Source organism: Asparagus officinalis, chromosome 7 (genome assembly GCF_001876935.1).
Source record: "Asparagus officinalis chromosome 7, Aspof.V1, whole genome shotgun sequence".
Taxonomy (NCBI): domain Eukaryota; kingdom Viridiplantae; phylum Streptophyta; class Magnoliopsida; order Asparagales; family Asparagaceae; genus Asparagus; species Asparagus officinalis.
The window spans coordinates 33,515,990-33,531,682 of record NC_033800.1 but is presented as its reverse complement, the minus strand read 5'-3'; the positions used below and the strand labels follow the sequence as shown (position 1 = coordinate 33,531,682).

General features: G+C 36.3%; 1 protein-coding gene across 1 annotated transcript in view; it reads left to right on the top strand.

Moving 5' to 3' along the window:
• The window catches only part of LOC109850594 (squamosa promoter-binding-like protein 12), a 39,764-nt gene continuing 24,465 nt past the window's right edge, over positions 395-15,693 (top strand). Inside the window, 3 exon segments of the mRNA XM_020420640.1 lie at positions 395-1,515; positions 3,097-3,278; positions 5,224-5,888. Of these exon segments, the coding sequence (XP_020276229.1) occupies positions 998-1,515; positions 3,097-3,278; positions 5,224-5,888 (1,365 nt within the window). The 5' untranslated portion in view covers positions 395-997.

Genomic DNA, 15,693 nt, shown 5'->3' with positions numbered 1-15,693 from the left:
CTCTCTTGTCTTATTCATAAAATTTCTTTCCGAATCACAACAAAACCTCATTGATTACTGTAATTAGAGACTAATCTTCGCTTGCTCTACACAAAAGGTGCCACACGACCATTTCACTCACCATTGTCTGACGAAGGAGAGACAAGAGGAGGGTAATTTGATAGTCACCCATGGCCAAGAGATTTACATAGGTTACACAACAGAGGGGGGTAATTTCAAATGGCTATAAGATATGGGGAGGTAATTTCAAAAGGTAATGATACGAGGACAAACTTCAAATACTAAAGAAGTGATGGACTGGTAAAAAATAACCCACTCAAGTAATGGTTTTTCAGGAATACACCAATCAAATAATTGACGTACGATGTAACCGAGAGGGACGTCGCCAATGCGATCCTAGTGGGTTTCGTACGACGTTACAGCTCTTTTACGCCGTTCCAGAGAAATTCTCTCTCTCTCTCTCTCTCTCTCTCTCCACTGTTGCTCTCAATCAACTCCCTTTTTGAATCAGTTCGCTCATCTTGTCGGCTCGGTCGAAGATCGCTTCTGATTCGCTCCACGAATCTCGATCCAGTTGCTGACAATCTCCCCCAGATACAACCTTGGTCCCTCTCGAGAGAAGTTTCCTTCAAATTTCTCCAATTTCCCCTCTATTTTAGCTGACTTTTGATCCGATTCGAGGAAATTCTATGCCTTGTGGACTTCGAAGTAGCTTCCAATTGCGATGTCTCTGCCGCTCCTGACGGTGTCAGTCTGAGAACTTAGCTCAGCTACTGTTTGATTTGGCATTCAAAATGTGACAAGCTGGAATTTTTTTATTTCTGGGAGAGTAATTAAGGTTGAGTTTTTTCTTTGTAATTAACTTGGTCATGTGGGTTTCGCTTGTTGCGGTCAATGGCTGTGGCTGAGTAATGTTTCTTGATTTCTGCGGTCCGGGGGAAGCGGATTGAATCGCTTATTGAGGGAAAGTTAAAAATTTTCGAGGGTTTATCGATTCATGGATGCAAACTTTAGCAAGGAACAGGGTGAATTTGACAATGCGGAAACCTCAAATGGGTCCGGGAAGAAGAAGAAGAGTGTAGAGTGGGGTTTGAATGATTGGAAATGGGATGGACATCACTTTGTAGCTACCCCTCTGAAGAACAAGCAATTGGTTGCTGTACCATCATTGAATAGTTCGTCTTCATGTTTGGAAGAGACTGACCAGTTGGAGAAGAGAAGAAAAGTTTTAGTCGGGGAAGATGATGGATTGTGTGGTGATGATGGGACGCTTAGTTTTAAGCTTGGTGAGCGACGGTATCCAATAGCTGAGGGAGAGCTTGAGGACAATGGAAAGAGGTGTAATTTAATGGGAGGCACTTCGAGTCGTTTGGTTTGCCAGGTAGTGGGATGCGGTGCTGACTTGAGTGATGCCAAGGATTACCATAGACGGCACAAGGTCTGTGAAATGCATGCCAAGGCGAGCTCGGCCATGGTTGGGAGTGTTATCCAGAGGTTCTGTCAACAATGTAGTAGGTTAGCACACATTAACCTTATCTTCCCAATTTCGTTACTTGTTCATCATCTGTGGTCGTAGTGCAACTGTGCCTTTAGTGTGGACCGAGTTTTCTATCGATATGCCAAGCATGTAAACATTAGTAAAATTTGTCACAGAGGCTCTGCTGATGTTGCGTATAACCATGATTTTAGCTTTTTGCACATTGTTGGGCTTGTCTATGCTGGATAAAAGATCATCTGACTAGACACACTATAAAAGATCTATAACTTTCCTCCACTATATTACCATCAATGGTCCTTTAAATCACCATGTAAGACTTTTTGCAGTCAGTTGTGGTCAATTCATGGTATAGGGTTTTAGCGAAGTTCAATTTTTTGTTTAGAATGCTTACTATTAGATTTGTTGTTTTCCCCCCTCACTTTATCCGCATGAAAAGGATGCAAAAATTGTTATAGTTTATTGTTGTCATTTGTAGCAAATGCCATGACCACCGTATTTCCTGCAAGCCTTACTGTAACATTCTTTTTCCACACGTTTGATCATGCAATATATATTGCATCCTCTATTACACCTTGAAACCAATCATTAATTCGTGGCTTCTATTACGTTGGTTTCTCCTCATTCTTTTCCACAAAATATAGTCAGCATACCTTTTGCCCTATAATTAGCTCAAGATTTATGCATGGTGCATTAGTTGATTCAATAACTTTTAGCTGGTCAGTGACATGATGCATTAAACTCAGTAGAGCACAACTCCGTCAAAGCATTGTGCATTACTCACTTTTGAAAACTGATTTTTTTGTCTAAAATCATGACATTGGACTTAAGATTAAGTGGTGTAAAACCTTCAACCTAAATGACCAGAGGGCCCAAAATTGTTGGCTTTTCTTAAAAACTCTTAAAAGAAAATTATGTTGGAATTGATGTGATGCAGAGGCAAGGAGCCTTCAAAAAGAGTCACTGACTTTTGTCTATGCGATCTGAATGAAGATTGTTTTGTGTGTGCGCCCTCGTGCGTGTGTGTTTGTGTGTATGTATGCATGTGTGTGCGCATGTGTGGGTGTGTGCGCGCGTGTGCACATATGGGTGTGTGTGTGTGCGGGTTGTGTACTTGTGCATGCATGTGTGTGGGTGCATGTACTTGTGCGTGCATGCATGTGGGTGCGTGGTTGTGTATGCGTGGGTGTGTGTGCGGGTATGTGAGTGTGCATGGACGCGCGTGCATGCTCGAGCACTTGTGAGCGATACAGATCAGGTTTGATGGTCTTCCAGGCAGTTTACTAAGTTCATATAAAGTTGTAAACTACAAGTCCTGTCTCTGCTCTCTCATGCACATGCGTGTAAGTGCATGTGGAGACACACATATTGGCGGCTGATAGGGGACTTGGGAGTCATTGGATATCTTAAGTTATCCCCTCTTTTCTCATAATAGTAAATCTTATATCCCTCTAGTTGAGGATCAGTCTAATTAGTGGAATTTGGCATGCCGGATCTTTTCATGGAGTATCAGTGCTATATTGAGAAAGCATTACTGGTTTGAGGCATTTGATATAATTTTCCACTTCATTCCCTGTCCTTGAAAGCACTTTTGTTTTCAGGTTTCAGCTTCTCGAAGAATTTGATGATGGAAAAAGAAGTTGTCGCCGGAGGTTGGCAGGACATAATAAAAGGAGAAGGAAAACTCATCCTGATACCAGCATCAGTGGGAGTCCTTTGACTGATGATAAGGCTAGCAGCTATCTGCTGATTAGTCTACTTAAAATACTTACTGATTTACACTGTAATTTCTCTACTCTATTTTCCTTAAGATATATGTAATGCCATTTATGCAAGAACATTTTTATACATCTATTGTTTAGTTTTTTTTTTGGCATCCATAGTTCATGTCTCTTTTGTGCTTTGTGATAGATACTGCTATCTTCTATCACTTTCCTTTCCCGTTTATTTCCAGTTGTGACCTTCAGCTAGGACTCTGCAGCCTTTTGGGAGGTTCAGCTTGAGAGCTGGTATTTCTTGATGTCAGAAATAGTCGGAACCGGAAACGTCATTTTTCTATTGTCATGGCTTTACTATTTCCTCTTCCTCATATTTTTCCTATTGTCATGATTGTATCCTTTACTGAAATTCCCATCCATTTCTTCTTGGACCTTCAGCTATATTGCAAACTTAAGAAATATGAATTATAGTTCTTCCTTTTACAAGGACTTTCTTGAACTTTTAGTGATACAACCTAGTACAATTTGATACAGTTTCAACTGTTTTATCCTGTAGTAGCAAAATTAGTTAGCTGGCTTCCTTAGTCGGCGCATTTAAGCAATTACTCATGCTAGATCACAAACATCTTTATTGTGGTATATATCTAGCATGTAAACCATTGTTCATGCAACAAATTTACCATAGACCGATATACCTTTATTATGGAGTTAAGCTAGGTGCAATATTTGCTTTTGAGTCATATGTTTCTCGTTTATCCCTAAAGATTGGTGATAAGGCTTTGTGAGTTCATCAGTAACCATATGGAAATGCATTTTATTTATGAAGATGGTACACAATCTTGTCAATTTCCTATCTATTGTGGTTTCTGTATGCTTTCTGCATCATTTTATGCCACAATTGCTATAGACTTTTACATTTCATGTTTCATTCCTATATATTACTTTGACAGTCACTGATAATGAAGATAAAAGACCCGAACTGAAGGGAAAAAGGAAAGGAAAAACCTTGTGTATTACCACATATCACAAGCAGACTGCAGCACTGTACGCTATGCAATAAAACTACTCCTAAGAGGTCTTTTCGAGGAGTTTGCTGAATTTTGGTTAGCTTCCTCCATTTTTCCTCTCTTCTTACTGGAGTTGCATCGTCAGAGCCTGTGTGTCTTGGTTTTTAACTTTTGCATCAATATGTGCATGCTAATGTTTAAGACTTTTCTATGATGGTTGTTAGATTCCAAAGTACAAAATCACATTTGGTGGTGACCATTTTCAAATTTATTGGCAGTTACCTTAATATCAAGGAACTTGTTAGTTCACATCAACAGGTCAAATGATCCATACGGTTGGATGGTGTAGTCTAGATGTTTATTTGTTTGATGTTTCATACATTTTTCTCTATGTTTCATAGTAGCTTTATGTTGAGTGTAGCTTTTGCACCTGGGGCAGTGAGTTTTTATTTTTATTTTTTATTTTTTTGTATAAGCTTTTATGGACTTCTAAGGACATGTAACGTTTCTGGATAAGTAAGACTTAAACCTGTAACCTCAAAGATACAATAAAAGGTCTAACATTGGGAAGCTGAAAGATCCAATTCTGATGATCTTAGTATATATCTTGGTAGTGTATGATAATCTACCAACCTTTTTTTCTGTTATAGTGGGAGGTGAACCTATACAAGTTATGGCTCTAGACTGCCATGTGTGTTTTTAGACATGGGCCTGAGTTAAGCCTATGTTTAAAGACCCTAAAAGGTTAAGGTTGCGCCCAGGCTTATATATTTTTCCCTGGACCTCAGCTGACATCAACAGAGCTGAGCCTGCATATTATAAGTTTATATATTTGGCCCCAGAACTTGGCCTACATCAGCAGAACCGAGCTTGCTCATTTTTAGCCTGCATATTACAACTGTTGTTGACACTAGGAGAGTAGGAGTTTCTTATTTCTTTATACTGTACCTTGTGGAACATTAGTAACATAACATAATCTTCTAATGCTTTTCATTCGTCGCAGCTAATAAATCTGACAAGTCCAAAGACCAGGAGCTTGTGTCTCATCTTTTGGAGAACATTGCTGGTCTTGCTGGTTCATCTGATTCAGGAAACCATTCTGGAACCCTGAAGGCGTCCCAAGGTCTATATGTATCAGGGACTGCTAGAACACCATCTGAATCTGCAAATGCATTACTTCCAAAGTCTGTTGAAGAATTTTCTAGGAACCCATTGTGTTCACCTGCTAAAGCAACTTGTAACAGGGACATTCAGGATGTTCCTTGGAGATCTGTAAATAATTCTTTACCAGTTCCTATTGCTACTATGGGGATGCCTCCAAGACATAATATCGTAGAATCTTATCCAAGTAAGACTGTGCAGGCAGTTTCTTCTCAAAGCTCTCCACTCCTGAAGCTAGCAGATGATGTCTTATCAGCACAGCAGAAGCTGTCTGCTGAGTCTACAGAGGCAAGGTTCAGGATAAATGATTTTGATTTGAACTGCACATATAATGAGACACGAGACTGTGGAGGGTGTGAGCAGTCAGTCAGTTTGAATAGGCGGATTGATTCTATTAGCCTTCCCTCATCTATGCTGAAGTTTTCTCATCAATCAAGTCCACCTCAGACGAGTGGCAATTCAAACTCCTCATCTCAATCATTGTCCAATTCTGATGGGGAAGCTCAGGTACATAATTCTTCATAACCTCTCCTTTAGTATTACACGTCTTCCCTATTCCATCATCTGACTGGATATATGTTATTTTGTCTAAACCAGACAGGTAACTTTTGGTCTTTGTGTGTCTGTATATGGGTTTTTTTTGGGCGGGGGGCAGGTTGGGTGTGTGACGGGTTTACAATCCTTCCTCAATTTAAGGCCAACATTTGAACTAACAAAGCTTGAAACAATCCTAGCCCAGTTTTTGCCAAGGAAATTTATGTTCTGACCCAGTTTTATCCCACTAACCTGTTTTAAGGGCTCTTTGCCAAACAGGCCTGTAGTATCTCTGAAGAGTCTGAGCAGCTCATGTGAAAATATAGCATATATGCGCTAATTATTATCTTTCCTGTGGTAATGTTCACCCATAGTACTACCATTACATAGACTATTGCATCCACTGTTTTAAAAAACCTCCGCCTAGTCCGCTTAGGCGTACGCCTAGACCTAGGCGGTACCTAGGCCGCCTAACTAACGCCTAGCGCCTAGGCGGTATTTAGGCTGCCCACCTAGATTTTACGAGCGTTTAGGGAGCATTGTCTGCTTATGTAGATTGCACCCTGTAGGCCTTGATTGTGATTTTATGTGTCGTAGCCTACACGTCCTCCAAACTCCATTAACCTCCAAATATGAACATCTCCACTACCTCCTTCGACCTTCAGCAAAACCTCATCGATCACCACTTAAATGAAGAAAGAAAAAAACGCCCAGAAACCGCTTAGGCACCCGCCTAGGCGACTAAGCGTTGGGCGCCAAGTCCGACGCCTAGAAGCGCCTAGCGTTTAATGTAACATTGATTGCATCCATGCTATGAAAGTAAAAGTACTTTGACGGACCTAACAGTGGGTTTGGATACAGAGGATAATAGGGGAGGGGAATGATTTAAGTAAAAAATAAGGGGAGGGGATGAAAAGCAATGCGATGGAATGAAATTTATTATCTTTGGATAGACAAGAAAAGAACAGATTTTGCACTGTAATATGTGTTTGTTTAGAATAGAGAATGGAAAGGGAAGGAAGCTTGTACCTTCTGAAAAAAGATTATACAATTTTTATTAATTCTGAGAATCTACTAGACTAGGAAACTTCAAAACTGAGACAATGTATATTAAAACTAGTTACCACTAGTGCATCCAATGGCTTCTTTAGAACTTATGATTGTTAATAGGGAGCCATGAATAATGAAGGGAGTCTAAGTGAGGAGCATGCTTAAATCAACTTATCACTATCTAAAAGACAAGGAAGAAATTTGACCGATTGTACTTGAGCCCCCTTAGAAAATATTTTTAGCAAACGTTTAATAGGTTTGAACAGGAAAATGTAAACACTTCAAAGGCTTATGATAAATCATGAGTATACGAGCAACACTAGTAGGCTACAATATGCAATGAGTTTGCAAATTTGACCTTGCATACTTGAGACACGGCCCTGCGCTGTGCAACTATATGAACAAATATCTTACATACAAATGTTTTGACAAGTTGATTTGACTTGACTTTCGGCCTTCAGCTAATAATATATATATAGAGCAAGTAACATAAGTCATAAATGAGCTGCCATGTAGATTTTTTACAACTAATAATATGAGTCATGATTTGCACACATTTGTACTATGCAGTGATTATAGCCACCATGTGGGGCGCCAAAGAATGCACCCTTCATCTGTGAAAGTTTGGACTGGGAAAAATACGCTTTACATCGAATCTCATTTTCAAGTCCAGTTAATATCAATTAATGACAAATATCTAAATTAGTGAAAGATAAGTGACTGAGATTGATCATACATGGCAATTCCCTTCCTAGTTGCTTCTACGACACTATCTATTGCTTCTTTAATCAATAGAACTTCCTTATCCTCTTCCTTTTCAACACGAACCTCCCTATCTTTCTTCATGTTGACCTTTGAAGCTATCGTTGTAGAATGTGTCAGTGCAGGAGGTTTTGTATACTCAATATCATCATTAGAACAAAGGAAACCTTTGTAGAGATCTCACCCATCCAGAATGCTTCTCCTTAGCTGTCATACAACCTCGCCAGTCACTCTATCTTTAGCAAACAAGTATAACATATTGCCATGATTATGAAAGGATGATTCATAGATGATATATACTTTGATGCATCATGGTTTGTCGATATGGAAAAAAGAAAACACATAATTAGTTATAAAATGAACAATCAGAATATAAACAACCAGTGAAAAAAATACACATACCTTTATTAAAGACTCCCAAGCTTCTTGTTCAGCCGTCAATATATTTGTAATTGGACCCCAAACAAACCTACTAAGGTTTTTGAATAAAGCAAAACATCTATTGAATTTTTGCTTAATAGTTTTCATATGATTTTCACCTTGTCTTTGTTGATGTCCATCACTAATTTTCACTCAATTCTTTGGCGACATTGGTAGCAATACAAGTCCATGGTCCATCCACTCTATTTCCAATAATTTATTGATGCAGAAGTGCATCTATTAGACACTCATCCATCTTCTCAGTCCATTGTACTTTGTCTCTCTTGCTTTCGTCTACACCCTCAATCAGATCATGGCTCATACTGTTTCTTTTTCCCATGTTGTCTGTACAACATAATGCATACAAGTATAAATATTAAAATATAGAAAAAAGTACTTTAAAATAAAAAACCACATTAGCTGAAGGACTAAAATATTCAGTGCACCACTAAAAGCCCGCCAAATTAAGGCATGATCCTCGTGCAAACCAAGAAGTAAATAGCTCATTTCACACTTATTTAGCTACATAGTCACTCCGCATGCTCATTACTATGCAATCCCTAATATTATTTGCTCTATGAGAATCTTGATCATCATCCCAAGGGGTCATGAACAGTAGCAGAATTATGTATGGTCTTTCAAGCTCACTATTCATCGCAGCTATTAGTTTTTCATCTAGGTCAACATCCATTAAGTAATTATTAGAGGATTCAACAAACCAACGTTATCTCACTTTGAGTGTCAACAGAGTGTCTTGGCTCGGTTAGTACATCTGTGGGCACCCCCAAGGCGGTGGGATGAGCCTATAAATTTAAAATCTTCAGGTTTCGATAGAATATTCTTTCAAGTGATAGTGTTCACCTCTATATGGTGCGATGAGTCCACTTTGATGCATAATTCCATAATCAACGTGAGAGCATTACTTGATGATCACATCACTATATTGAACTATTTAATCATATGATTAATTTTTAAACAAAGTACTTTAGTTCATGATTACCTTCGGGAATTCTGAGATTATCTTCTTTTGTTAAAGCATTTTCTTTATCCTTGAGTCGGATGCAATACCTTCCCATCCAGTTAAGTCATATGTAAATTTCATATCAAATGATCAAATGAAAATGCACCAAGCACGTTTTGCGTCGGACAATCCTTTCTACCCCAAATTGTCCTTTCTACCCCAATAATGTGGTGCAAGTCAACTGAAAATCTTAACACAAATATAATGTTTGATCAACAGTGGCAGAGATAGGATTTTTTCCTACTAGTGTCCCCTTATAATTTATCATTTTTATATTTGGATTCTACCTTAATAATTTTATAACTTATTTCTTTCAATGGCGTCTTACACAAATTTCAATGGTGTCCTAGGTAATAGATACAAGTAAAAATAAATAAAATTATGTATATAGTAGGCAATCTAGTGGTGTCATGTGACATCACTAGAAAAACATGAATGTACATTAAATAGTGTTAATTTTTTTACTGCTTTCACTAGTAAAGGTGCATAGTGTGGTTACCTTATAATATGATCAGAACCATGCGGTGGTGGAAGCTTCTGGAGCTACTTCCGATCCATTAGGTTGAAGAAATATTTCTTTCACTAGAATCATTACTCTTAACACTATATAAATGTCAACACATGATTTCACCAGAACGATGAAAATAGAATTGAAGTTTATGATTAAATAAGCTCACATCTAAGATGCTAAGGAAATTGGTAACTTTGTTCTTCAACTGATGCTAGACGTGTGCTTGTAGTGCCAACGTGGATTTTAAGAATGGTGCATAAATTGTTAAAAGTTTCTGAATCCATTCTTGTAAGTGCATGTGCTTTTTGACTTGTTTTAACATGGTGTATGAGTTCTTCATGCACTATTTTTCTTCTTCTTATAACTGTTTAAGGGGGCAATCAATATAATTCCTACAACCTATCCTTTGTCACATTAACCAATTTTACATAAGACATGCAACATAAACAATAACCACCGTCGACGCCGCCTCTCCCAAATACTAAATACACTTCCTACTTAGTTTGTTTTCTATTCATCTACCATAAATTTGAAAATACAATCGACAAAGCATAAAAAACTATATTAAATTAACATTTTGACTATATGAATAACAAATAAAACTTGATGATGATTTATTATTAAATGACAAATAACAAAAGTTCGAATATGGTTGCATGAGCAACAGTTAAAGAAAATAATGTATTAGAGTCAAAGGGGTCCATATTAAAAACCTATTTATTTGATTTAGGAAAAGATTAAAGTTAAAAGGATGAAACTTCAGGGTATCAAAGTCAAAAATCGGCAAAAGTTCAACGAATTAAAGTGAAATTAGTTCTTAAGAACTAACAAAAATTACGTCATCACAAAATTAAATGTATATATACTACAAAATTATAAATTTTTATAAAAGTGATATATAATTAGCGATTGCAAATGGAAAAGATAAAACCCAATAAAGCATGAATAAACCCAATAAGCTTTTATAGATTGAAGTATTGAACATGGGTTGGTGATTAATTATATTACTCCTTCAAGAATAGTTTAGGAAGGTCTATATTTGTTTAGGATATATTATTATATTAGGAAGAACGTATTGGGAAGATGTTAGATGTGTTATTTTCCTATTTCGATATTTCCTTAGTTATACTGTTATATTATTACCAGAGTTTTTATTTCCTATTCAAAGAGCTTTCTATTAATATTCTAAACTACTTCTATATATAAGGGTATCACACCCTTCAATAATCAATGAATATCAAACGCTTTATTTCCCTAACTTTTCGATTATAGTCCACCTCCAACAAATAATAAACTATTATATAGTTCATTTTGCACATTATTGCACATGGCCTTTGTAGTCAAATACATATACAAATAAACGCAATAAATTATTATAAATGCAAACAAGAAACTATGAAAAAAGTCATAGAAGTTATAGAAAGACTTGCACGATTTTGATTAGTGGTAGTATTGTTAAAGAAGTCGCCTTCTCTTTTTACAAGGTATGAATTTCTTAGGGTTTTATTCTATTTGGGTATGTAGGTAATGAGAATGCTCGTTGTGGGTTAAAGCTTATCCAAACCCTTGTAAAATTTCTTTAATTTCTTAAAGGGAAATTTTAGAAGTCTGAAAAAATCTTATAAAATTCAATTCCTCCCCTCTCAATCTGTTTGTCTTAGGAGGATAAAGAAAGTGAATAAATTTCTAGTTTTTACCCCCCTTCCTTTTCCCTTGCTAATTGAAAATTGTACACAAACACCGTTTTGAATGATTATCATGCTAACGTTCTTATCCCATCCTTTCTCGTCTAAAAAAAATCTATCCAAACAAACTGTAAAGGTAATAGATTGACACATTCTTTTGAGAAGGAAATCCAAAAGACAATCACAACCAAATGCGGAGAAACTAGCAAATATGAGAATTTTGAAAACCTTGTATTTGGAAAGAAGTAACCTAATGTGATGATTAGTATGGCTAAATCTAAAGCTTAAGTAAGACACTTGTATTTGGAAAGAAATAACCTAATGCGATGATTAGTATGACTAAATCTAAAGCTTAAGTAAGATGCTGGAAGATGGGTAGGGGAATGCAAAACTACATCATTTCAGTGTGAAACAGGTGAATTTGGAGAGAGAGAGAATATGGACTAAGACCTCATTCTTTAGCAATTGAATGCCAACAATTTAGAAGGTTATTAGACTTAGATTTGGTTAATCTTTTAAATTCTTTGGATTTATTTTATTGATATTATCTTAAGTGTTATTCTTACCCTTTGGGATAAATCAGAGTATGCTAGAATTTGATTTGGTTGGTTGCTAATTAGTTGAGATTTGAGGTTTTGCACTTCGTATAATATTAATAGTTGGTTGTCATTTGAGTTTCTTGTTTCATTGCACTTCATATAAAGGCCCAATTGGTTGGTACTAGTAGAAGTAAGAATTAAATCAAAGAGGTAACATTCAAATTTATGAAGTAAGAAGAAACACAAGTAATATTTTTTTGTTTCTTATATATTTCTGAATGAAATAGTACTTCTTCTTTTTCATTTATTTTTTCATTAGGATAAGTTTCGGGATTCATAAGTACATCTGGAGGGCAAAATAAAAAGAAACTAGTTTCTCATGGATTCGCACATGTTTCATGTACTTCTAAGCCTTGAGGGCAAAAAAGGATTTAAGAAATAAGGACGATACATGGGCGTTGTAGCATTATTTAAAGCAGTAGAAGTAGTTTTTTTTTAGAAAAAACTAGTTTTTTTGCTCATAAGTAGCAAAAGTAACCTCTACTTCGGTTATTCCTTAGCTAGTTCCGTGCAAACAAACAAATCCTAAAAGAGTTTGATGTAATTAGAACCGAAAGAAATCAAGCCAAATCTATTTCAGAAGCACAATTTAGGGTCACAATGCAATCCGATATGATTCCTCCTTATCATCATTTAATGATTGACTTCCAAATCTTATTACGCTTATCCATCATCAATGTGTTCATAATTTGAAAGCTTTGTTAATTCTAAACTAGCTCAAACAGCCTTGAATGCCATTGAAACCAAAACAAGAGCCGATAACTCTTTTTTCCTCTTTTCTTTGCTATATGTCAACAAAACTCCTACTCCAGAATCCCAAATACTCTTTCTTTATCATTCGACACCATCATCAGTCCTATTCTTGTTGTTTTTTGTCTTCCATCGGGAAGAAAAATATATAAGTTTGTTGAGATAAAGAGAGATAAAGAGGAGACCTTAGTCTATCGATATTAATATAGAAAATTAAAGATTAGGTACTTTCATTTATCACTATATATGAAAAGAGCCTAAGAGCTATTTACTTTGGTGTAACCTGTCTGCTTTAGTATGAAAGTTTTGTTTATCACCTCCTACTTCAATGTAAGCAATCAAAATATAGTCCAATCTAGAAACGCCATGTAAGCATTTAGCTTAATTGATAGGACTAGATTTTTTTTCACATGATGCTGAGATCAATCCTTAGGTTCATTATTTTTTTCCTTTCAAAATACATAACACACATGGAGCCTACAATAGGTTTATTACTTTTGTATCAATGCCATGCATCAATGAAAAAACTTTATCCATTTATTTGATTTAAACTATTAGAAACTCTACTATATATTTTGGCCATATATGAAAGATTAAAAAAAAAAGCCTTTTTAAGAGACTCATAGTAAAGTCCCTCAAAATCCCTAGTGTTCTTGTAGGCGTTTACCTCTTGTGGCTGTGCAATCCGTCTTGGCCAACCCATGGTTTTTTGCAGTGGTTTTTGAAGGAGAAAAAAAATCAAAGATCATGAAGGAGGAGATGCTGAATATGTAGAAGAATCTCACGTTAGTGGAAGAGGAAGAAGGTACTAGTTTCTCGCGACCATTTATTGCGTCATTGAAGGTGAAAAGTGCCCCGTGTTTGATTAGGAGATTGTTGTCTCTTAAACTATTTAGTTTCGAGGCCCTGAAGAATTACAATGACTATAATATGGAGGCCGAAGTGAGGATTGGAAGTTAAAAGGTGTGAGAGATAATATGTTTTTGTTCTCGTTATCCCCTCCTTGGATAAGAGAAGGGTTATGAAGGGGTGCCCATGATCATTCAATAAAAAATACTTTGGTCCTTCAAAATTATGATGCGACGGTTCAACTCTCGATGATAAAGCTGAAGATATCAGTTTTCTGGATCCAAATTTGTGACCTGCCATGGAATCTTATGGATAAAGAAACAGGTGAATTAATTGGAAGTTGAATCGAAGTGTGCATGGATGCTGATACTACTCGAGATGACATCAAAATGGGGAGTTTTTTTGCAAATTAGGATGCATTTAGGCGTTACTCAGCAACTCAAAAGAGATGTGAATTTGAGAAGAGGATGAAACACAGTTGTGGGTCTCTTTCAAGTAAGAACGTCTACCCAACTTTTGTTATACATGTGGAAGGGTCGACCACATGGAGGACTACAAAAACCCTATGTTAGATCCTTCAGTTCACTCTATATGGGGCATAGATGAAGGTAGGGATTAGGAGGAAGATAGAAGGAATACGACCGTTTCATAAGCAACGACCAAATATGGAAGAAATCATCCTCGAGGCCAAATACAACTCAATCTTGACAAATGGAGATGGCAAAACATGTTAATCATGAGGTGGAGGAGATGTTGTCCAAGGAAAGTAATAGGAAGCAACACATGACAACAGTCATACCTTTGATCGTATGAACAAAAGAGTAGGTACAAGGAATGGAAGGGGGTCGATGGAGCGTAGAATGAGAATCCAAAGTGTTGCTGACATTGAGAAGTTCCTGGAGGTTGAACAAGTAAAGAAAAACTACATAAGTCTGATACTAGGAGGAAACATTGTAGAGGTGGAGCTTGTAGAGGTGAGAGTTGAATATTCAAAATATAATAAGAATAGTGGAAGGGTGGAGAAAACTTAGACAAGTACGAAGGGAGAAAAACAAGACAAGCAAGGGAAGGACATGATAACGAAAGAGCCAATAAGATATGGGAAAGAAAAAAGGGGACGAATTGATGGAGAATGAGGGTCAAGTGAATTTAAGATGCAACGCAGGAGATAATTTTATAGATGGTGTGCAGTGCACTATTAACTTGGTAGCACCAATGATCGATGCTGCTAAGAGCCATAAAACTATTAACGTGGGACTTTTGAGGGCCTATGAACCCTCAAACAGTTCGTGTCTCAAGCACCTTACCAAAAAATATGAAAATACCTCTCAACCGTAAAACATCACTCTTTTATAAAATTTTAATTTTCATTAATTTGGTACTCCAAAGTTTGTATACTTTTTTACTTTGATGACTCAAAAGGATTTTTTTTCTTTGGACTTATAAGAAAATAATTAGGCAATTTTATATATCAAATAAAAAATCTGTCCATCCTACTTTCTCTTCAAAATGATTTTATATAGTATATAATATTAAATTATTTCAGAGTCAGGTGTAGAAACTCATCTTTTTATGATAGCAATGTGAAAAGTCCTTACAAATGTACGATTCACTCTTTTTAGATGAGCGTCAATCTTTGACAAGACAGATCAGACACCTCAATAGTTTTCAACAAAAAGGGGTACACAAGCCTCTAAAACTGTAAAGTGTTTTTCAAAGAACGCTTTAAAGTTTTTTCCTTATTAAGCACAAAAAACTTTTCTCATATAATTCTGAAGTTTCGAAAATGCCCTCCTAACATCAAAATATTTGTTTTTATTTATATGATTATTAGATAACACTAATAACTTTCAAAATATCAGAATACCCCATTATGTTTAGGGATTACCAGAATTCCCTTTTTAATTTTAAGATTTTATTAGGAAATCCCTCTAAACAGCTTAATTTGTAAATGTCACGTGAATAGGCAATATTATGTAGGGGAATATCTTTGCTGGTGAAAATTAGGGCTCATGCTTTTATTGTTTTTTTTAAAAAATCTTAATGTTAAAGTTTTTTTTTGATAACACCTTACAATCCCTAAGATAAGGGAGATTTTCTAAAATTTCAAAAGTTATGGGGTTATCTGATA